Below are 24,739 nucleotides of genomic sequence, written 5' to 3' on the forward strand. Positions count from 1 at the left end.
TTTTCAATCCCTAAATACAGTAAACATATTTTTTATAATAATAATAAAATAGTTTAATATTAAAAATTTGGAGGAGAAAAATTAAATTATTTAGTATAAGAATAAATTTAAAGATTGCAAATATTGCTACAGACATAAAACAATTAAAAAAAGAGAGACAATAAAAATGTAGTATAAACATTTTGATAACTAAAATGATTTCAAACACTTTCACTTATTAGGTAAGTAATTTAGTTTTGGATCAGTAACTAGAAACTATTACTAATCAGATTGATTTCTGTTAGTTTCTTCTCTATTCAAATATATCTTTAAGATATGAATTTAAATGGAAATTTAGAATACAGAGAATCTATAATATTTACAATTATGATGAAATATGCTATTTTGTAACAAACACACATAAGTGAAAATCAAAAATTTTACACTACATACAACAATTACTGGTCTTGAGAACTACTGATACTTATTTAAAAGGGGTCAAAGTCAAATTTTAGTGTTCCCAAACCAGCAGATCACTATTAATTTTAAGCCCTGCATTTACATGCAAATAATATACTAAATTTAAAGGATCTCATATTTAGATCAATAAGTATACAAGGATATCATCATTTCCATCAAACAACTAAAAATATAATCATTAAGTAACTTGATTTTTCCTTAATTAAATATTTTCATAGAAATAAAATAAGGCAGCATTTAAAATATTAACTGAATTACTTGAATCAAAAAATTGAGTAATATTTATTTAACCTAATTACAAATAAAATAAAATGATTGGTAAAAGCATGACGGAGAAAAGTATGATAAAAATGCCTCATGATATTATTCCAGAATTAATTGCAATAAAAAAACTCACACTTTTCAGGTTCTGAATATTTACAATTAAAAATCAAAATTAATTTTGATGTTTTATATGTGCCATTTAAAGTGATTGAAAATATCTAGTTCATGTTCAGATTTTTTTTTCCCATTTGTATCTTTATAAATTCAAAGATCTCGGACGGATAGAGGACATCCACTGTCTTGCAACTTCAGTTAGCTCTACCTGATCATAGGTTCTCCCAAACGTCACACAGTTCCATTTGGAAAAGGTCTAAAAGAGAGGAGAGAGAAAAAAAGACAACTTATAAGAAAAATTCAGAAAAAAAACTATCAAATAAATTATGAACAGTAAAATATTAATTTTAAAATCTTACCTCAGCGAAACTAAATTTTCTGGGAGTAAGATCTTCTTTTCTACGTTTTTTCTTAGGCTAAATAATACAAAATGAATATATAAAAATAATTTAAGTAATAATATTAAATAAAACAAACAATTTTCTTCTATCTAAATAGTTCAGAAATATTATTATTTTTTTGAAAGAGAAAAATCTTATTTAGAAAAGAATCTATTGTAATAAGAGCTTAACAAAATGTGACTTAACATTTTATTTTTATTGCAATGATCTAACTAATTTATGCTAAACAGAATTTTAAATTTTATTGTACAGATTATGCAATATATTTAATGTGATGATGGAACTGGTCCTTTATTTACAACTTTGCCTTAATTTGTTTCTTTCATAAAACATTCTAAATATTTACTCTACTTTTGTAATGTACAAGAGTACCCCTTCTTAAAGAATTGATAACACCCGTTTTTTTTTCCCATATAAAAAACTAAAACTAAATATATATATATTTTTTAACAGTTCTGGAATTGTTAAATCTGAAATCTTTGAATCATTCATCTCAAAAAAATATTACATTACATGCTTAATAATTATTACAATTAAATTTAAAGACAATATATTTTAGTAAATAACAATAAAACTTTAGAAAAAACTAACCTTATTTCTGATTGTGGGAGCAAGAAAGGCATTATTTAACTCTGCAGACAGGTTTGTATCCAACAAAGTTTCCTTCACAATAGATGGAGGAGAAAATGAAACTAAAGAGTCACCAAGCAAGGATTTACTCTAAAAATATATATATATATATATATTTCATACTAAGATAAACAGGAATTTAAAATACATTGATAGTGGATTTTGTAAATATATTTGAATTGATGACTCCGAAAACCAGTCAACGATTCAAAATTGAGAATCTCGTATTTTTAAATTTAGCTGACATAAATAGGATTAAAAAAAATTCATGTCCACCTACTTGGCATAGCATAATATTATGTGCAGTAATAAAAGCTCTGTATATATATCAAGCTGATACTTAGCTATTCAATTTTTTGTCTCTCATGTCAAAATTAGTTTTGTTGAAGATGACCAGTTTTCGAACACATTGATTAATTTATTTTAGGCTTTATGACAGTTTAACCCCTTTCTTCTCACTCTCGTGAAAATGATGCGGTGAGGTTTCGTCCTCTATTTCTCGCTCCTGTGAAATTTCCAGGCTGGAGTGTTCAGCAGTAATGCGCCAATAAGAATAAAACTAATTCATTTCTTTGCCCAGAAAACATTTTATTTCTCATTTTACACACCATATGGCAGTACCAGGATATTTTTAAGGTAATTGTAGATAGTTAGTTTATTTTAAACTAGATGTCAACGCTAATCAAATACATGTATTTGACAAAATAGGCACTTTTATGACCGTTTTCTTGAAAATCAACTGATTGTTAAGGGGTTAATAATAATAAAATAAAATAGCAAGTAAAAATTATTTTGGTGTAGCCTACTTGTTATCGTCTTACGTACTGTTAAAAATATGTACAATAAACTATCATTGCCATAATAGTATAGTATAATACTAAATAATTGTTTAAAAAAAAGGAAGAATTTTTTTTTTTTTTTTTAAATTTGATAATTGGTTCAAAAACATCAAAATACAAATTTTTTCTTGTAACAATTTATAAGTTGTGAAGGATAAGTTAGAAATTTCAAACACAATTAAATTGAAAAGAAAAAAATTTAAAAATCTCTACCACATCTGACTTGTTTGCTTATGAAGTTATAGCAAAATTTGCTGTGATTTAAGACATTCAGCCTTCATCATGACAAGAGTTTCTAGTGATTAAGACTATAAATTTCAAATTATATATATTTTTTTAAAAAATGTGAAACTTTACTGTCATGTCCATAAAGGAAGCAATTTTCCTTCATTTAAAATTTTTCAGTCAAATTGTTGCTTTTTTTTTCAGGGTTGGGTTTTTGCCGTCAAAAAGTGGTTTTTGACATGACAGTGGTAAAAACCGTGTTTTTACCGATAAAAACTGTCAAAAACCTACTGTTTTCTTTCATTTATGGCATATAGCGGACAATATATTATTTTCACATAATTGCCTTTATAAATGAATGTTGTAAATGATTGCTATTGATTTTGCAACTATATACATATGTATTCTTATAGAAGGATATACATTCATACAGTAATATTGTAATATACTTATTGAAAATAGTGATACTTACTTTTATCATTATAGCTTGATTTGCAAATGATTCAAAATTTTGCACTTCTTAATTGTTAGAAATAAACAAACAAACAAAAAAGCTTGGAACTATTAATAAATTCAAGAACTAAAAAGAAGAATTTAAAATTTGGCATTTCTTAAATATTAGAAATAAGCTTTCAAAACTTGTAACTACTAACAAACTCTAAGTCAAGAATTACTGCTATTTTGTCAAGTTAAAAGCTTGTATTCAGTTGAAAAAGCACATTAAGCAAAACTTAATTACAAACAAAATTACATGTTCAGTAGTCGGGGTCACTGTGCCGAAGCATACGATAGCAAGTGACTAATTTTGCACATTTTTCTTTGCCCAGTCGATTTCTGAGTTTAGTATGGATGAGTCCAAAGTTCGAGAAGATTCTTTCAATGGAAGCCTGTCATTGAGGATAATGATAACAAAAGGTTATTTCAATGTTGCAAGGAAACTCAAAAAGGATTTCCCAGGCTTTTTCATGTCTCATTTCTGGGTAAAATATTGAAAACAAAAATGATAAGAAAAGTTTAATTTATGAGGCTTTCTTTTTATGTGTACATGTGTTTCTCAAAGCAAGATTTTATGAATGAAAGTAATCAATCTTGACATTGTTCAGTAGTTTAATATGCCAAACAAAGTGATGCTTGGAAATGTTGAAAATTTTGTTTATCCTAATATTTTACTTCAAATAGTATGTTTTGATATAAACATGTTAGGAAAATGCAAGAATCTGTTCTTAAATATCTTTTAACAACTTTTTTTCTAATTTTATTGCCCAAAAAATATTTAATTTTAAATTATAAGCAGTTAAACTCAAATATAAATATAATTTTACCAAAACTATATGGGTTTTTGACAGTTTTTGACATTTTTGACAGAGGGGTTTTTGACATGACGGTAAAAACCATGGTAATAACCGGTAAAAACCGCCATGTGTCAAAAACTTGCCAACCCTGTTTTTGATTGATCGGTTTTGTATTTTGAATCTAAAAATATTCAAAATTATTATAGAAAATGCTGTAAATGGACTAACTTTATAAGATAGCACTTCTTGATCCTTAGAGCCTACAATTTCTAGCTATTTCACTAGGCTGCTTCACAAACTTTTATTTTTTACTAACATGTTTTTACATAGACTATTATAAAATAATTGGCCCCTGGATTAACAACTAACGTAAACAATGTGCTGCTTTGTTTTTTTCCCACTCTTTGTATAGTATTTTGGACATTGTTTTTGTCATAAAACAGCATATTTTATTATTGTGAACATTACACAATCTTTGTATTTCAGTAAATAAGTATATGACCCCTAGTTCAACCTTATAAAATTTCATAAGATTTCAGCTCCTACATTTATACATATTATTCAAGACTCATAAAAATTCAGAAACTAAATATTTGATTGAGTAGAAAAGATACTACCATCACTTTTTTAAAATTTTTGTGGTTGGTCCTTTAGTATAACATATAAATTGTTCCTAATTTAAGAACTGTTAAGTTTATGATGGAAATAAGGCGGAAAAGCGGGATTCCGCAAAAAAGTGGTATGTCAGTCGTTTTTTCGAACCAGAGACAAAATTTTCTTTATTTTCACCTCCTGATTAAGATGAAATATATGTTTTTTAAAATAATTTTTTTTTTCATATTGAAAATTTGATTCTACATTATTTTGTTTTTTATGCCATATGAAATGTAAGCAATCTTCATAAAAAAAAAGGTTTAGACATTTCTTCGTTAGTACTATTGAATTTGCACTCCTGAATTATTCTATTGATTTGAAGCAAAGTAATAATAACAATTACCGGCGTTTCAGGACTTTTCTCAATTCCCAAATCTGCCAATTCACTTTCTGTCATCCAAGTTTTGTGAAGTGCTTTACGAACGCCCAGTCTTGGTGGAATAACATTCTGAAGAAAAAAATTTAAATAATAAGTTAGTTTGCAAAAATACAAATTTTTCAGCCCTAAAGTAAATCTATTTTTCTACAATATAGTAGTGCAGAATACCTCTTTATCCACAGCATCGATATCTTGAAATAAGCTTGAATCTGTACCCATAACAGAAAACTTCCTCTCATCACCATTCAAATACAGGCTCCCATATTTCTAAAATGAAAAAGTTAAAAAATGGTGAAAATCATGACAATTCTGTTTATCAAGAGGTCATTATATTAATACACATAAATGAATAATTGAGACTGCCTCACTTGAAAAATTTTTTGTATTATCCATTTTCAAGTCATCATTCAATAGTTAATAAATAATAAGAATAACTATAACAACAATATTTTTTTTTAGAAAAAAAATTTATTTGCTAAAAAAAGGATCAAATCATATAATAGTGAGAAAATGGTTGTTTATTATGCATTTAAGCAGGTGATTTAGTAATTAAATATATTTTATAATTTAAAATTACTTCTTACAGCAATAGGAAAGGACTTAGAAGAACAATATTTTTAGACAATAATGTTTAATTTCATACTAATTGAAAAACATTAACATTTAAACTACATAATAATGTATTTAACCTATGTTATGTTGTCAATAGAGGGAAATAGTCTTAAAGTCAAAACTTCAAATTATAATATTCTGTTATTAGACTATCATAATTAAAATTAAAATTGATTTGACAAAGAATGTCTACTAATTAAGCTGTATTTTAGAAAAACTCAATTTGTGTTAAAGAATAAAATTATAAGAGAATAAAATTTTTCATTTTCGCACTGAAGACTTTACTCTTAAATAATATTATGAATCTTTTGCTTATGGCTGGTACAACAAGCAGACAAGAAAGACAGGCTTCCCCATGTTAAGTGTCCTCAGCAAATGGGTTATATTGACAGGTGTCAGCCTAAATGAGTGGTCATAGTCATCTTTCTAGTGATGCAACATGTTGTAATATAGGCTTTTATTCATTATTTTTTTGTTTTCTAGAATGTTCCAATTCGTCATTTCATGTTTCGTTATTTAGTTCGATAAAAGCTCAGGTGTTTTATGTCGAAACGCCAGTTGCTTTGTTCCCTGTATGTTAGCAGATTCTTAATAAATTTCTTTAATTTTCTGGGCTGCTTTAGATTCATTCTACGTCCCAAAATAACTTAAAATCTTAACTACAAATATGGTGAAAGTTAAACAAATCAAGATGAGGTCAGTGTTTGCAAAATTTACAGCCATAAAAATAGTTTTGAAGAGAAGAAAGACAGTGAGAGAGAGAGAATTAAAAATTAACACCAATAAACAAAGTTCATGTTAACCAGAATTTAAGAATGAATATTTACTTTTTTTCTTAATGAAGAACTTCTAGACAGATTATAGTTAAAAACATCTCTCAATGGAGTTGGAGAGTTAATTGTTGAACTCAGCATTGGAACTTTAGGAGTTTGGAGGACACTAAAATAAATAAAGTATGTAAGAGAAAAATCATTTTAAATAAAAATGTATGCAGGAACTTGTATGTTTTATTTAATAATACCTCGATGCTTCTGGATCATCATAACAAAGCAAGCTTAATTTTGTGTGAGATTTTGGAGTTGAGGTCAAAGCTGAATTCAAAAACTGAAAAGAGAAAATAAAAATAAACAAAGGATACATGAAATGTTAGGTATTCATGAAATAGACATCATTCAAAACTTTTTCGCATCATTCAAAATTTAAGACAAACACACATTGTGACGTCATAAAAAATTAAATTCAAAACAAAAATGTCCTCCTTCAGCATAATTAAATCCCATTCAATAAAAAACACAAAGTAAAATTCCACTTGAAAATGTTAAATAATAAGAATAAAATTAATTATTTCAAAAGCAATATATGACAAAATTATGGCTATGTTTGATTTTATGGGGAAGGTAACATAGCAATACTAAGTCATTGATATTGTAATGTCACATATTCATTAATATTAATGTTAAATACGCGATTCTTCCTCTTCATTTATGATTGACATTAAGTTAAACATAAAATGTTTTATTATGTTCGCATATTTTAGAATTCATAAATTCAGATAATAATAGGTATTGAATTTGCTTAAGACAGTTACAACAAATATTTAAATTCCTCTAAAATTATAGAATTAAAAAAAAAATTTATATTTTAAGATATTTCAAATTAAAGTTTCAAACTGATAACAAAAAAATAAAATAAAAAATGAGGCATACTTAATGAAGCATAAATACTTTTTTTTAAATACTCAAGCAATAAACTGCGTAAATTTTTTTTTATTTTTTTGACAAGAGTTTCTTTAAGAAACTTCTCAATGTTAGATAATTTTTCAAAGTATACACAGATTAAGAGAAATTAGGAAAACTTAGTAAAATATAAGCAGGGTATCTGCTACACTTTAGATTTTCAAATTCATGACTTTCCATGATTAATTCCAAGAATTTTTCATGACCTAACAAAGTTACTATTTTCTCCGACAAAAACAAAACAATAAATTTAAAAAAGCATTATCATAACAATCATTGAAATGATAGGTATAACCAAAACTGTTATACTCTGCATCTTCATATTCATAGATTTATAATTTAAAAAACAGAGTAAAAAAAGAGATGAAGCAATAAAATAGCTGAAAAAAATACAAAACAAATTATTTATTTATTTTTTTTTCCTGCAGAATTACATTCTAAAGATAATTTTCTTGTTCATCGAAAAAGAAAGAAATACTCCTGATTTTTCTGTTCTCATTTTGGAATAAAAAAATTCGCCAATGACCGGCTTGCTTCAGGTAAAATTTTAAATTGATAAAATAAAAAATAAATAAATAATAACAAAAATTCTGACATCTCAGAAGTAAAGATAATTTGCTCTAGAAATGTTTTTTCTTTCATTTTTTGAAAGAACACCATCATTTTTAAAGAACACAATAAAAACATTTTAAATTTTAATCAAATATGACTGTGAGTGGGGATTTTGTTACAAATTCAGATATTCGGAACACTATGAAATTGGGAGGAGGGGGTGAATTCCATTTTAAAAATTAGATTTTTCGGCGACCTAAATCCATGACTTTTCATGATTTTTTTTAAAAAAATAGTTAAAATCATGACACTTCATGACAAATTTTGTCCAATACCAAAATTCATGACTTTTCAGGTGCGCGGATAGCCTGTATAAGATTAGTAAACTATAATAAAGCTAAATTCAAAATAAATGTTTTGAAGCAGTATCCTTACTTGTGATGGGGAAAAAGTTAATGGTTCCATGGGGCTACCATTTTTCAATGGAGTTGAGGTGAGTAACAATTCTTTAAATGGTGACTGGATTTCCACATTATCAAGCGAAAATGTATCAACATCCAGAAGAGGCTTAAAGTTCCCTTCACGATGTGGCTTGGGAGATAAAAATATTTTTGAAAAATCATTAAATTCTGAAATTAGATCTTTGCTTTCGAAATCTGTCACTTGCTCGAATCCATGTTTCAAAAAATGAAGAAGTTGTTCACTGGAATCCATAGTTGCATCATTTCCTAAGCTTGTCTCATTGCAATCCGTTAAAAGAGAAACATCGGACTGAGGTTAGGAGTCAAGGAAATAAATACACTTAGAAAAGCTGTAAGAACATATAAAAGATTTATTTTCGAATATTTTGAAATCTGGATTGCTGCTATTAATTGATATATGTATCTTAATGTAGTGATTGAGAATTTATTTCTTTTAGCTGTAATGAGTAATACAGGATTTATTGTCGACACTTTTGAAATCTTGATTTATCTTAATTAGAGCTGTCTCATCTTACTGTAATTAGAAATACAGGATTTATTGTCTAGAGATCTAATATTTGATAATAATTGCTAAATGGATCATACCTTGAAAATTAATTAAGAACTAAGAATGTAACAAGTAACACAGGGTTTAAAGTCTAAAAATTTTAAAATCTCGTTTAAATTGCCGTATGTATCTTAATTTACTGATTTGTTTAATATTTTTGCTAATGAATTATCACACAATAAAATTAATCAGAATAACTGTTTTTTTTGTTTGTTTGTCTGTTTGTTCTTTAAAACAAATCTTATTTAGGGTAAGAAGGGGAAACAACCCACTTGGAAACAAGTTTAAGGAAAGCAACTCAAAATGTGTAACAAATTAAGTAACAAATAAATTACATCCCACAAAGATAAAAATATACTAAATTTTGAACATAGAACAATTAAGATTTTTGGAGCCATTTATGGAAATAACACAGGGAAAAAAAGAAACAACTTTGAAAAATAAAAATTAATTAAAGAGGGAAAAAATCATAAGATTTAACAAAGCAAAAGGAATATAGTGGATAGAACCTACTGAAAGAATGAAGGTAACAGACAGGTCTAAAAAGAAAACAAAAGGGAAATTATATAATAGAAAAAGTTCAAAGCTAAGATGGCTGGATCAAGTTGAGAAAGACCTGAAAAAAAAATGAAAATCTAGAAAAAGAAATTTGGGGAGAGTGATGTGGAAATCTATTGCAGAGAAAGCCGAAGCCTAGCAAGGGCTGTAGAGCTGGGAAAGAAGAGTAAATAAATTATGCATGGATAACATAGTCATAAGAACGTATTGATGGCACAAAAAGGATACATGTTTTGCCGTTTTGTTGGATGTGGATGGAGAGGCATATCTGGTCATCATTTCAGATGGAATGGGGATTAGACCCTGATTAACAGATTCTTGCTTAATTGCATCAAAGATATGACCATTAAATGTGTAATCTGAAATATTAAAAAATTATAGTCAATAAAAATATATATTGTATTAAAAAAGTTTTCAAAACTTGTTATACCATAGAAGCCTTTTAAATTTTAACTACCAAATTATTTTTCCCAATTTTACCTGCTTGAATCAGAATTGAGCTACTTATTCTCGCTATTACAGTTATATATTATATTTAATTATTTTGACGAAAATGTTGGATGTTTGCCAGCAAACTAAAATTTTAAAAGAATTATACCAGCCTCATTTTAACTTTACAATGAAAAACCTCAAACTTTTTAAACTTGCTACTAAATTTTAAAAGATTTACTGGAGTTTTTTTTTTCTTTCCCACTTTAAAAAGATTTTAGCTGGTATAGTTAAACGTTTTAATAATATTTGTATCAGCAACAAAATAATATTTCAGATCTACTTTGAAAAAAATTTAAAAATTGAGTACTAAAGTCAATTTTTAATTAAATCTAAATATTAATATCTAACATAGAAAAAATATAAAACACAGAAAAAAGGATTACATTTGATTTTATTTCCTAATAATATAAGTGTTTTTTCCATTATAATTCCTAAGAAATCATGCATACTGTACTTACATTAAAGAAGTATATTACTGATGTATAAACAAAAAAAAAAAAAAATACTTACTTATATGGGATGGTGACCCTGTTTTAATGGGTGTGCTAAGCATGATTTGATCATAACACATAGACATAGATACATCTGCTAGTGAACTAGTGTTCATAATCTCAGAAACGTCCAAATTTTCAACATTGGTACTAAAATTAATACAAATATTATAAAATATGAAAAAAAAAAAAAAAAGACAGAGCAAGAAGTTAAAACTTAAATTTTTTTTTATCAAAGAATAAGAAATGCTGGATTGGACAAATGTTTGTACTAATAACCTGGTGGAAAACTAAAAATAGCATTTATCTATGTGTAGAATTTTATTTCATTAAGGCAAATCAGAAAAAAACCCATTCATTCCCATGAGCCCTCCTCAAAACAATAAATGATACAGTAGTGATTCATTGTATAAAAAGCAAGAAACCTCTAAAGTTGTTACCCTTATTGTACTCTACGACATGAGGGTTTCTTTTTTTTCATTTATGAGAAATTGTACTCTACTAACATTAAGGTTTATTGCTTTTTTTTATGTAATAATTCATGACACACTCTCGAGATTGCAAAAAGAGCTGCCGTATTGACAGACTAGCTCATGTGCATTTTTTTACATGTAAATCTTCTGCAATTACATTTTAAAATTATGTACTTAGATTATTAAAAAAATCATTTTTAACACATTTTCATTTCTGTATATACGTTATATGTAAGAAACTGTATTTAGTATTTCCTAACCCACTAAAGATTCTGCAAATAAAAGGTCCTATTTAAACATGCAGTCTAGTCTGCAGAGCAAAGCCTGTTTATCCATGATATTAGACAGGGAAATAGAGTTTGGGGGAGAAATATTCTCCCAATTTTGTCCATTTGTTAAGCCTAAAGTGGGTTAACAATGTGCTATTTAAAATATCAATGTTTACATCAATACATAAAAGCATTTTTTGAGGTTTCCTACGTGATGGTTAACACCATCAAAAACTGATACATGTCCAACACTTGACTATCGTAAGTACAAACAGCACATATACACACATTTTATAATTATTTTTATTTATATTTTATTATAAAAATATAATTGATTGTATTGTAAAAAATGACATTAATTTACATGGCTATATTTTATTTAATCAGCCTAAATTATGCATGCATCTATATAATCATGCATTTAAAAAAATACCTCAAAGCTGCATTGATAGACGGAAGCAACTCAACACCGGGAAAAGGTGGATCTTGTAATTCAACAGAGGAAGCCATAGGTTGATTTTTCAAACTGCTGATACCGGGATATGTTGCATCAGGTAATAGTAACTGATTTGTGGGAAACTCCAACGTTTGTCCCATTTCATCATCCAAACTAGGCGGTTCAATCTTGATTTGGGCAGGAAAATCAAGAACTTGAGAAAAACTTTTACAGAGTGGTTTGAAATTTTTAGCTGAATGAGAAATACCTAAAAGAAATATGGGTAAAAATTAAAAACATGTTTTTTTTTAAAAAAAACTACCTTCTTTTTCTTTTATAGTCCACATTCTTATCATATTTACAGAGCATGTCCATGATTAAACATTGACTCCATTTAGGAAATATCAAGTGAATAAAATACTTAGAATTTGAAATAACTTTTTAAAAAAACATCACAACACATAACTAATTTATTAATCACACATCACTACAGATAATCAGTAATCAAAAATATATTTTCCGCTTGACGCCTGTCTTCTTATCACTCTGATCATTTAGACATTTACCAAAAAGGATATTTAAGGGAAAAGATAAAAGTGAAGAAAAATACACACACACACACTATTGACAATAAATATATTTTGAGATTTACATTTTGTAAAAAAATATTTAAAAAATGAAATCAAACACCACAACACAATTAGTACATAATCAAACGGCCTAAAAAATAAGTCTATTAAAAGATATTTATTTTTAAAAATTTTAAATGCATAAATGTACAGGTTTCACAGGCATTCTTATTAAGATTTATCTTTTATTATTTCTAGAAGGTATTGATATTAAATTAAAATATAATTTTCATGTTTGTAAATGATTTTTTTTTACTTACAAACTAATAATATCAGCGGACTTGAAATATTAGTAATTAATATTAAGTTATTAAATAATTATTTAAACATCTTATTGGAATTAATAAATTAAAATATTAATTCCATTTGCTATTTTATTAATTAGAATATCTTACTAAAGAAATCTCAGATGACATTTATTTAAAAAAAAAAATTTATAAAATTCAATGTTCAATGGGTAACATTTATATTTTGAATAAAAAATTGGTTAGAATAACAAAAAAACAATTATCAAAAAAATTAAGACAGATTTAAACTTAAAACCTTATTTTTTGAAGGAGGGGGGGGGAGAAAAAGTTTTTTCCCTTAATGGCTACCAAATTTTATTACTTTCAATTATTATAACATAATAATAATAAGTTAGAGTATTTTGTACACATTGATATAAGCATAGACTGCATAACTCAGAAACTTATAAAAAGCAAATGCACATAAAGTAAAGAAAGCATAACTTACCTATTTTTCCATTAGGTAAGATATTTTTTGGCACCTTTATTGCCTGAGGTACTTGGTTAACATACTTCTTTTTCTGAAACAATAAAAACTATTGCATATTTTTCAATAAATAATAGTAATTATCTTTACTTAAAACTACCATATTAAGAAAAATGGAAACTTTGTGAATATGATATTAAGAGACAAAAGCTAATGTTAAACTACACAGGTTTTAATAGTAACATACAAGTTTTGATGTTACATTGGAGCATCTTACTCTGGTCTTATTACTCTATCAGTGTTTTCACTACAGCGAGAGAATCTCGCCTATTTTTTTCTTTTCTCACATTAAAGAATTATTAACGCGAGAAGATCGTGCACTCTATTAATCAATTTCAAAATTAGCGGATTTTGGAAAAAAATTTGTCACATTCACTTTTCTTCCTTGATCTTTCATTATTTTCAACATGGATCCCTGTTATCTAGCTTCCCTATTTACCAGTATTGTTCAGAACCGGTGCGAACAGCAGAACACAATGCCCCCCTCCCCGAATGACGGAACACCTTTCAGAACACATTTTTCTGCAACCACGTGTTCACGGAAGGTAAGATTTCTTCATGTAAGACGCTTAAATTTTTTTCAATGCTACAAATTTACTAAGTGATTCCGAATTGTTCAACATCTGTGGCAAGGTCATTTAGCACTCAAAATCGAATTAAGACAAAATATCGTATACAAATGACTGATAAACATTTGAGCAACCTAATGAGAAAAGTTGATGAAAAAGTAGATATAGAACGTTTTCCATATGATGATGCAGCAAAAATATTCAATGCTTTAAAAATTAGAAGATGTTAAAAATGTATTATAATTAAAGAAATATTTTTTTTCCAAGTCTATTTGCGTTTTTTTAATTTTTAGAAATCTCACTTAACTTTTTGAGATCTCACCCTGTTTTTGAGAAAGGGTGAGAAATTCTCTCTCATTTTTTTTCTGTAAAGAAAACACTGCTCTATGTAGCCCTAAACTTGCAAGCTTTTTTAATTACCTTTTCACACAGCCGTATTTTTTGAAAAAGTGACCATAAGATTAATGTACATTAAAAACTCTCTAAAAATGCTGATAAAAGTAAATGTCAATAGAAAAAAAAGCAAAAGAGAAACAGAAAAAAAATTGTTCTTAGTTTTAAAATGCAACTTTAACATTGAATATGACACTTTTCTAGGTTATCTGTCTTATCATACAGAAAAAAAAAGTCACAATAAAAGTATAAATTCTATAAGAAACACTGCATTATAATGAATTAAAACAAGAAAAAAAAGTTATAGATTTTTAGAAAGAAATATTGAAAAATGACGACATAGACTTGCCTGAACTAAATAAAATTTTTAAAAATTAGAAGTACAAAACTTATAGTTCAGTATAAAGTTATCTAGTTTCAATTCTTCAAATTTCACTTTTCCATTTGTCTTTCAGATTATAAATTTTAGAACTTAACAATTATGTGTAAAAACTATGTGTAATAATGTTTAGTAAAATATTTTTTAAACTAAATTATTAAATTATAGTTTTTTGCTATAAATTTAACACCATCAAATTGGCAATCACAGAAAAAAAAAAATTTTTTTTTCTTTAAAGGAAAAATTACTTAAAAAAATATTCCAAAGCCTTCAACAAACAGTATAAAATAAATAATAAAAAATTTATAAAAATAACAATATAAAAAATAGCACAGTAAATGGTATTTACAAACAAATGAACCAATATAAACCATTAGTAATATCAAGATTAGTTTTGAAAATTTTGGCCAGTTCAAATAATTTGGCTCAATTGTAACAAAAATTAAAATTTATATTGGAATGCTGAATTATGTAAGAATTTTAGAGAACAAAACACTGTAAAGTAATCAAAGAAAGCTTATTTATAGTCATTAAGACACAAATTGGCTTAGCGTTAATAATAGCTATTAGGACACAAGCTGAGTAAAGAATCATTCCAAAAAAATTAAAGAAAAAAACAGACTCTGTTCTAGAAGGATAGATAATGTTAAAAAACAACAGAAAAAAACTCAAAAAATTGTTCAAAATCTTATACAAAAATTATTTATTCAGAAAAGTAATACACTGGAAGACCATATCAACTAATGAACCCTGATAGAGAAAAAGAATTTTTTTCCTTTATATTTTACCTTGTAAGCTCGATTCTGTGGAGGAGAATGCTTATCGCCAAGAAGATATGCAACTTTTTTCTTCAGTGTTGAGTTCCAGTGATTTTTAATTGAGTTATCAGTTCTAAATATTAAAAATTAACAAAAGTCATATATAATTCAAATTTTAAAAGTTCAAATAATAAAATTTGCAATATTAAATAAGGATTTTATAAAGTTTCTTTTATTTTTCTTCAAAGCAATGAAACAGTTTACAGACTTTAGCTATTTGTAAATGAATTCAGAATTTTTTTTTTATTCTAATAAATGCGAAAAATTTCTTATGAACTACCTTTATGAAAAAAACCTATATTTTTTATTTGTTAACTTTCAAACTATGTGATTAAAAATATAAAGAAATATGAAAGTGATTAAAAATAATTAATAACTTCCTTGAGAATATATATTTAAACTCATGTTTAGAATTTCATAAATCTTATTTTAGACATTATCCTTAAAAAAAAAAACAAAAAAAAAAAAAAAAAAAAAAAAAAAAAAACAATATTCATATGCTTACAGACATAATATTGCATGTTCATGGTATTTGAACATAGAAAAGTACTGTTTATTACAATTTAAGATTTTAATACAAAACCAATTCTGGGGGAGTTAAAAAAATTGCCCAACTATTGCTGATGCCAGTAACGCTTAATTGTGGAAATAGGTACTAGTGGTATTGTAATGGTGTGCTAACATAGGTAAAGGCCAGGAATGTTTATTAGTGAATTTTGGAAAAAAAATATCACCATTATTTCTACCTTTTTCAATTCTGAAGAAAAACAATAAAAAGAAACAGCAAGCAATTAAATAAAGAAAAAAAATAAAGAGTAACTGAACAACTCAAAAAATGCCACTATTGATTTAAAAAAAAAAAAAACATTACCTGCCAGGTAGCTGTTTAGCAATCTTTGACCACTGGTTACCCCACAACCTATGATATTGGCAAATCAATTTTTCTTCCTCCAATGTCCATGCTGTTTTCTTGATACAGGGATTTAGGTGGTTGTGCCACCTACAAATATCATTTATCCAAATGAATTAAAATTTTTTTAACATTTTAAAACCAAAGAATTATATCAAAATAGGAAAAAAAGTAAATATGAGTTTTATCATACATACCTTTCTCGACACTGTTTCCCAATTCTTCCTCTAAGATGTTTGGCTATGAGGGTCCATTTTTTTGGACCATACCTCTTAACGAGTTCAATAACTTTCTCGTCTTCCTAAATAGGAAAAATGCACAAATTCATTAGTATTTTTAATCAATTAGTTTTTTAGCTTTAAGCAATAGCTCATAATCAAGAGTTAACTAAAATTATAGGTAGCAGGACTAATTTGTAGGAGTCAGCATGCTATGCAATGGAAAAAAGCATAACAGCTTTTTTCTGTTATGATTTTTGCTAAAGACAATAATTATTTTTAATTAAAATATAATTTAAAAATATACAGTAGTTAATGTTATTATTAGATAAAAGCAGTTTATCACTTCAATGTTTAAAAATGCGCTCTAAACTTTTTTCTTTCTCTAAACATTATTGAATTTTTGTTTTCATTTTTACAATATACATATATATATATAAATATATATATTTAACTTTTTTTATTTTTAAATAAATGACTAATTCCAAGCTCAAAATTTTATTTTGCAATGATTATATTTATCCAAAAAAAGAAATTTTTGGTCTAACTTTTTTCTAGATTTGTATACATTTGATAAAGCAACTAAATATTACATTAATTAAGATCAAGAAAAATATCACCATTATGAATAGCATTTTATTATTATTTACTGTTTAAATCCTATCAAAATAGAGCTAGACAAGGAAAAACACATTTAGCTGTTTTTCTTTAAAATATTAACATTAAACTGTTCTGTTAATATGGCAAAAAGTACATATGCTAAGGTACACATTTTATTAATTCTTTAATCTCATTACAAAAAATATTTTTCTTTAAATTTAAACATAATTCATAATCTTAAGACATTAATAACATAAAACTTTTAATTTATGTTCTCTATAATAATGAACATATTTTAAATTCTTTTTTCATGTAATTAAGAGATAGCAAAATACTGATATGGATAGGAGTATCATGAGTTTGAGTTAGTTAAAATATTGGATGACGATTTTTTAGGTGCCACAACAACTGGATGCTTGGGATATGTCAGCACTAGCTTATGATAAAATTTAAAATAAAACTTCTTTGGGCCTTACTTCTTTTGTCCAAGGTCCTTTGACAAGTTCTGGATTGACAACTTTGTACCATCTTTGCTGACATTGGACATCACTTCGGTCAGGAAATTTACTAGCAATTAATTCCCATTGACTCTCACCATAAGTTTCAACTAAAACCTTTAGCTTTTCATCCTGGAAATATAACAATGATGAACTTTATAAAGTTGAAAAATATAATCACTGCGATCTTATAATGCTCAGGCCATTTGCAATATGATGAACATTAAAACAGAATAACATATAATTTACTCTGAAAGAAATAATGTTTTAAATTTAGTAGTACCAATGATACAAACAAAAATATTTAAAACTATGGCCATTAATGAAAATCAGGAAAAGTTATGTTCATTACAAAACAAATCTAAAGTTAATATTCTACATCTAAAATTAATATTCTGTATAAGCTTTTTGCATTCTCTTGATTAAAATACTCAATATGATAAATAATATAATACTTTGAAGAATCCAGGACAACAAGCTTGTTCCAAAGGTCGAAAAAAAATGCAGTGAAAACTGGTGTAAACAATATTGACAAAAATAGGACTTTACTGCAAATACAGCAAAAACTATTTTGGGTGGGCAAAAAATGATAATCTTATTCCATTAGAAAAAAAAAAGTTTTCTATTAAATAAAGAGTAGGATGCAAATTCATTAATTAAATTACTTAAAATAACTATAACTAAAAATCATTAGATTACATTGAAATTTGTATGCAAATATAGTATTTAAAGCGAAAATTTAAAATATTAACATCATTTTACAATAATTCAACACGTAAAAATATCATAGAAACAAAATATCTCTTCATTTAATTGAATAAGCACTACTGAGTTACACTGCAATTAAATGTAAACAAATATCTCTAAGTAAATTTTAAATATTAATCTTGTGGCAGAATCACAGCGACATTGTCCCAGAGAGTTAAAAGAGTTCTTGCAGAAAGAATTTTCCTTTAGGAAGTAAAAAATACTGGCTTTTTTTGCAGAATTTTTTGTCCTCTAAAATTCTACTTAAAAGATGTCTTTATCGTGCAACGGAAGGGAAAGAAATGTTCATGATTTTTCTATTCTCATTTGAGAAGTATGACAAAGAAAATATAATGAAGTAAAATATTGCTTTACAGCAGAAATGCTCGCAAGATTTTTTTCCCCCGTGCCTTTTCACATGCATCAGAGGGGAAAGAAATGACAGCGATTTTTCTATTCCTATTTGGGAATAATGAAAAATAAAGAATAATATAAAGAAGCAACAATTTTAAACCAATTTTTTTCTTTTCTACTGAGATATGTTGAAATATATCAATATTACTACAGCATGCAAAATACGTATTTCGTGCTCAAGAATGTATTCATTCACAAGGAAGAACATATCGCAGATTCATTCTTTGAGACACTCGTTTTGCGCTGATATTCTTGTTAATCCAATACGAATTTTCACATTTAAAAAGAGAAATTAAAACAAATCTCAATGTTTTCTATACAATTTAATTATATGGAAACTCAAATTATTTACTTTTAATGTAACGTTTTTATCGTTTTTCAGACTTTTTATTACTAGTGCTACCGAATTCTAAGGGTTTTTTAAAACTCTGGTTATTTTTCAAATAATATTATTTCTACACGTAAATAAAAGTGAGCACCTGTAAAGACTATATTCACATGCTCACTTTATGTCGATATCATCACCAACCAATATAGTGTTCCAATTGTATTTTTGGCAGTTATTGATATGGAGTTTCACCTGGTTTTTAAATATCCCGGTTTATTTTGGACAATATAGGAAATTTAAATCATGCATATAAATATTTATTTGGTATAAAGTAATGATTTTATCGTTTTTTTTCTTTCCTGGGGGGGGGGGACATTTGTATCCACAGTTTTCAAATTCACTTCTTTTTCACGCGATATTATTTAATATAATCACAACAATCGAATTTCGAAACGGAACACAAATTTAATACTTCCTTTTTGAAAAGTCCAATTTACCTGATTTCGCTATTGATCGTTTTTTTTCGGTAGTTACTGCTGTGGATTTCAAGATTTTTTTTACTGAGATGAGATGATTTCTGAGATGAGGAAATAATTAGTGTGTTTTTCTCCAACAAAATGTGAAAATATTGCCCTTGATATCAGAATATACAATTTTTAAATCCAAATCGGCTTTACATTTAATTTTTTTAATTTTATTTTATCAGTTTATTTTTTTGTAAGCATTGTTACTGTAAGTTAGTAGCATGTATATTTGTTATTATTAAAAGTATCTTGCAGAAAGATATTAGTGATAGAGAGGTCTGTCGCAGAAAGCCCAAAAAAAATTCTGCCTCAGAGGACATAAATATTTTTTTTTTTAAACTTTTAAAATGTTTTATTTCATAAATTTTTTTATTGGGGAATAAAGTAGAGGGCTTGGTATAAAGATCATCTATGTATTAATAAATCTAAACTGTGATATTATAACACACAAAATGCACCAATATTTTTTAATGATCATTGATAAAGCAAGGATAACTTGTTATCAATCAAGTCAAAATAAGTTTTCTCACATAAGTTCAACTGTGTGATTAAAATTTTAGCGAATCATCGAAAATATGAAACTAAAATAAAAAAATACATTAAAGTTATCATAAAATTTAGTATTTGAAAGCTAAAAAAAACTAACTCAGTGGCGCGACAGCCCATTAAGAGGGCCAAGGCCGACTGTGCCCATCTCAGTTTTCTTGACCTTGGGCTCTGGGGTGCAGGAGCATATGTTCCGGTCAGGTGGTCAGCCGAACGCGGAACCCCCAGTGTTAGTTCCCAAGCATGCTTGGTACTCATTTTATCGACCCACTGAAGGGATGAAAGGCTGAATTTGAAAGCTAGTAATTGAAATAAATATTTCTGAATAACTTCATTCAGGAAGGGAAAAAAAATTAAAATTCAAACATAATTTGCTGCTTTTTTTCTAACTGCAATTTTAATAAAAAAAAACATACCTCTTCTTTTAACCATCTGCCTCTATTAATAGATTTGCTTCTCACTCTCAATCCTGAAGCATGGGAATTATAGTCACTATCCTCTTCCTCTGATGAAGATCCATATGAAAAAGACGTTGATCTAAAATAGAAGGTCAAATTTAATTTTTGTACAGTTTAAGAGTAAGTAATTAAAATAATATAGCCTTCAGGGACAATGGAATAGTGCTTGCTATTGTAGTGGTAGGTAAAATATTTTCCACCAATTTGCCCAAAAAATTTGACAAATACAACATTACCATAAGAAATGGAATTCATAAGTGTTTTATTAATTCCTTTAAAAAAAAAAAAAAAACATTTAGGGGCTTATTTGTTTCAGTGGGCTATAAAATACTAATATAGATACTACATATAGGCACTGATGAAATCAATTTTTTTAAATCCCAGAAACGACAGTACCAACAGTTGTATGTAACAAAATCGTACAAATAGTTATATTCTACGTCAGGATTTATTATGATAACATTTTATTTTTAGATTAATGAAATTAAATGATGTATAAATTGACTGGTAAAAAGTAATTAATAGAAGATAAAAATTTATCAATATGTTCAATTTATCATCATTTTTAAACAATGTCCACAACACAGTAAAAAGTTTTATCCTACCTAGGCAAAACCCCTGTTAAAATTTTAGGAATTGAAGTCTTTTTTTCTAGACTAGTCACAAAAATAAGAGAGAGATAAATGTGACTTGTTTTTTTTTTACAGATAATATCACAACAATACTAATATATTTAAATTAAAATCAATACAGAATATATTGATTCAAATTATCAGTAGGTACATTTAAATTGAAAATTTTATTTATGCAACCAGATTAAACTACCTAATTAAGAGAGCAAAAAGATTTGATGTTTCATAATAATTATAATTAAAAATGGCAAGCATAATGATAGATTAAGATTAAATACAAGTGAAGAAAAAACTCTTGATCATAAATCAGAAGAATAATCCTATCAATAGTTTTCTTTTACTAAGAAAATGTCAGATTAATTATTAAAAGATTAATTAAACTGGATTTGAACTAATACAGCAAAATAAAATAATTTCTACTATTTAAAATAAATGAATTGTAAAGAAATGAAAGAATTAAGTTAGTAAAAAGTAACTAAAATATTTTTTTTGAATAGTCATAACTGCATTTAGTGTGTTTAATTGATAAATAAAGTGAAGAAAAATATTTTATTAATAACACCATATATTTAGAAACTTATGTTTTCAATATTTAAAATAATCATATTGTAAAGCATTATTGTCATTTATAGTGAAAATCAAAGAAGAAATTTAAACACAGCTTGCAGAGCACTATCAATATGTTCAAACAAATATTTCGTGTTAAAAAAAAAAATCAAGAAGTTTCTAAGATCAACATGAATTAAGGATATAAAATTTTTAAAAAAAATTGCTCGATCATTTTCTTTTATTAAAATAAATTGTCTTTAAATCAGTAGACATAAGTACAGCATACAACTATAGACAAGCATTTGGTGCTGTAAGTCTTTGTTTGAGAAGTTAAAAGTTAGTGATTGTAAAACAAAATTAAAAACAGAATAGCGATTCTTATATTAAATAAGAAGATAAAAAGGTAATACTAATGTAAAACTAAACATTAATAATAATTGAATGATTGTAATTTAGCAATTGTTTTAGACAAGAAAGAAAACAATATCAACAACAAAGATCAAAGTTATGTAAGTACAGATGATTCACACACCTAGGTCTATAGCTAATCTTTCGCTTATTATTTCGGCGTAACATTATTTTAAAACGGTAAATAGCATAAACAAGACATTCTATTTAAAGTATATTAAATAGAAAGTTAGCGTATCTATTCGTTTATAAGGCACTTCCCTGTCAAAACAAACAAATAAACCAAACTCCCGCGTTATTTTGCTTTGTTGAGTAGTATTTCCTGATTCTAATGATGCTTTAAAGCTCTTCTTTGATTGGTCAGTCCACTTTTCAGAACAGATGTTCCAGTTTCTAAACCTTTATCATAACCGTAACATCAAGTAATGATCTAGTTTAACTTTTTATACAAAGTTTAATTCTCACTGCACTAAAGATTGCTGCTACAAATGCATTGCACTAATCAGATTGTCGATTTCGTTCATTTCTCTCTCAAACACTTGTCCCGCAGTGGACTGATCGTTAAGACACGGTTCTCAGCAGATCACCGAAGTCAAGCATCACTGGCTGCGGTCAGTGTGCGGGTGGGTGACCCACTTGGATCAGTCTGCGTAGGGACCGAGGGTGTGCGGTATTGGTCCTCGTTAAACTGTGCTACCGTAAAGTGCTCGACTTCGCGTGCAGGTCGTTGGGCTACCGAAACGGGGGTGCCATCCCCTCCGCAGAGGATCAAAATTGTGATGGCATGTCTTCGGATCATCCTCAGGGATGTTTCCCAGACCGTCGCCAATAGCCCATTGTGCAGCTCTAGTGCGACGTAAATGAACTACTACTACTACTACTACTACTACTACTACTCTCAAACACTTTTAAAAAATTCTCTTTGCACAATCTGAAGAGCTAATCCTTTCTCCTTGCGGAGCACTCTTATTGCATATGGCTGCGCGTCGGTTAATAAGCTTTGCGGGTGCGTGAGCTGATTATGTAGTTTCAAAACATTTGCATATGCGATATACTTGCATACTCATTAGATACGATATTTTCGGATACAAAGGAGAATTATTCTAGTATTATATATTATGTTTATCTCGGCATATTGGCGTGAGGTGCCATTGACCAATTGATCGAGTCTTTCGATCTTAGAAAGCTACAAAATTTTAAATAAACTGGAAAATAGAGTAAATGTGAGAATCAGGGAAAAAAATTTATTCTAGTTACCTTGGTAAATATGATGATCGCTAATGTATCTTAGGTTATGCTATGGATGGTGTTTTCTACACTAGAGTGCATTGCAAGCTCTTTATCGACTATACTTCGGTGTTACTGTCTCCTTTCCTGTGTGTGTATTTTAAAGCCATTTGGCTCAACAACGTGATCATTGTGTTTTGAGACATCTTGTGTACGTATATTTGGTTACTTGTCTTTAAAAAAGTATCGCTGTAAGAATCGTCATTTGAAGACCTGACATTTCAAGACGCAAGAATCGTTATTTAAAGAAAAGAATCTTTATATAACACTTCTTACCTTGTCAACAATATACCAACTTGAAAATTTAAACCTAAATGATAATTTGTAAAATAAATCTAATCTCGCTATTCGAATAATATTCTAACTCTAACGTATGGTGGTGCTCGGCTTGCAATAAGAATAAACAGTAATACTAAAAAGAGTCCAAATCGGGACTGTCGAAAAAGTGAGTCCTTTCGAAATCTAGCAACCGTGTAATCTTTTTTAACGATGCATCATGATGCATCTATAAATAACTAAAACAAATTTTCACTTCAATATTACCAGAATTATTTAATATCATTAATATCTTATGAAATACAGCAGAGTTGAGCCCAGAAATTATTTATTTTATTTTAAAAAAATTATCTATTTGAAAATATCGCCTTGATCGTAGAATAAGCTGTATACTTTCTGCATGGATTTTAATGGAATTGGCACACATTATATTGCACATAATAATGAGTAAAATAAAATAAAAAGTATTACCTAGACAATTATGGTGTTAAAATTAGCTCGAACGCTTTCTATAATGCTGTTGTTATAATACTTTTAATTATGCGGTTTACCAGTTCCAGATCGATAAGATTCAAGTCCGTAGATTGAGTTGGCCACTCCATGCGCTGAATTGCTTGCTGCTGAAAATAATCATGATGAGGTGAGCCCTGTGCAGCATTGCGTAATCGTCCTGTCAATTGCGAAATCATCCTCTATTGCACTAGAATAACTGAAAGCATAAACATCAAGGATGTCCTCTCAGCGTGGCATCGTGAGCATTCATGGTGCCTCGTGACAAGACATGCAGGTTGCTATTCGTCCACCCAAACTAGTACCACCCCACACTCTTTGTATACATCTCTTTCACAGATATTTGATGTAAGATATCGGGTTCCAAG

General features: G+C 27.6%; 1 protein-coding gene across 1 annotated transcript; it reads right to left on the bottom strand.

Moving 5' to 3' along the window:
- LOC107439117 (uncharacterized) lies at positions 1-22,656 on the bottom strand. The gene is made up of 18 exons (XM_043054107.3): positions 22,423-22,656; positions 20,668-20,788; positions 17,672-17,824; positions 16,575-16,678; positions 16,339-16,467; positions 15,438-15,540; positions 13,270-13,342; positions 11,903-12,173; positions 10,747-10,877; positions 9,973-10,103; positions 8,593-8,928; positions 6,891-6,973; positions 6,697-6,808; positions 5,426-5,524; positions 5,222-5,326; positions 1,830-1,958; positions 1,197-1,253; positions 1-1,093 (listed from the first exon to the last, which is right to left on the bottom strand). Exons 1-18 carry the CDS (start codon positions 22,464-22,466, stop codon positions 980-982), a joined length of 2,295 nt encoding a protein of 764 aa, XP_042910041.2. The 5' UTR covers positions 22,467-22,656; the 3' UTR covers positions 1-979.
- Between the last annotated feature and the right edge of the window lie 2,083 nt (positions 22,657-24,739).

The sequence above is a fragment of the Parasteatoda tepidariorum genome, chromosome 1 (genome assembly GCF_982258835.1).
Source record: "Parasteatoda tepidariorum strain Cologne lab strain chromosome 1, Ptep-v5.0, whole genome shotgun sequence".
Taxonomy (NCBI): domain Eukaryota; kingdom Metazoa; phylum Arthropoda; class Arachnida; order Araneae; family Theridiidae; genus Parasteatoda; species Parasteatoda tepidariorum.

What these genes read in the sequence shown, in the direction of transcription:
- LOC107439117 (XM_043054107.3), bottom strand. Translation starts at nt 22,466, where the DNA reads ATGTTACGCCGAAATAATAAGCGAAAGATTAGCTATAGACCTAG. An exon ending in AAGATTAGCTATAGACCTAG is followed by an intron (nt 20,789 to 22,422) that starts GTGTGTGAATCA and finishes CTTCTATTTTAG; the next exon opens with ATCAACGTCTTTTTCATATG. An exon ending in AGAAAAGTCCTGAAACGCCG is followed by an intron (nt 1,959 to 5,221) that starts GTAATTGTTATT and finishes ATATATTTTTAG; the next exon opens with AGTAAATCCTTGCTTGGTGA.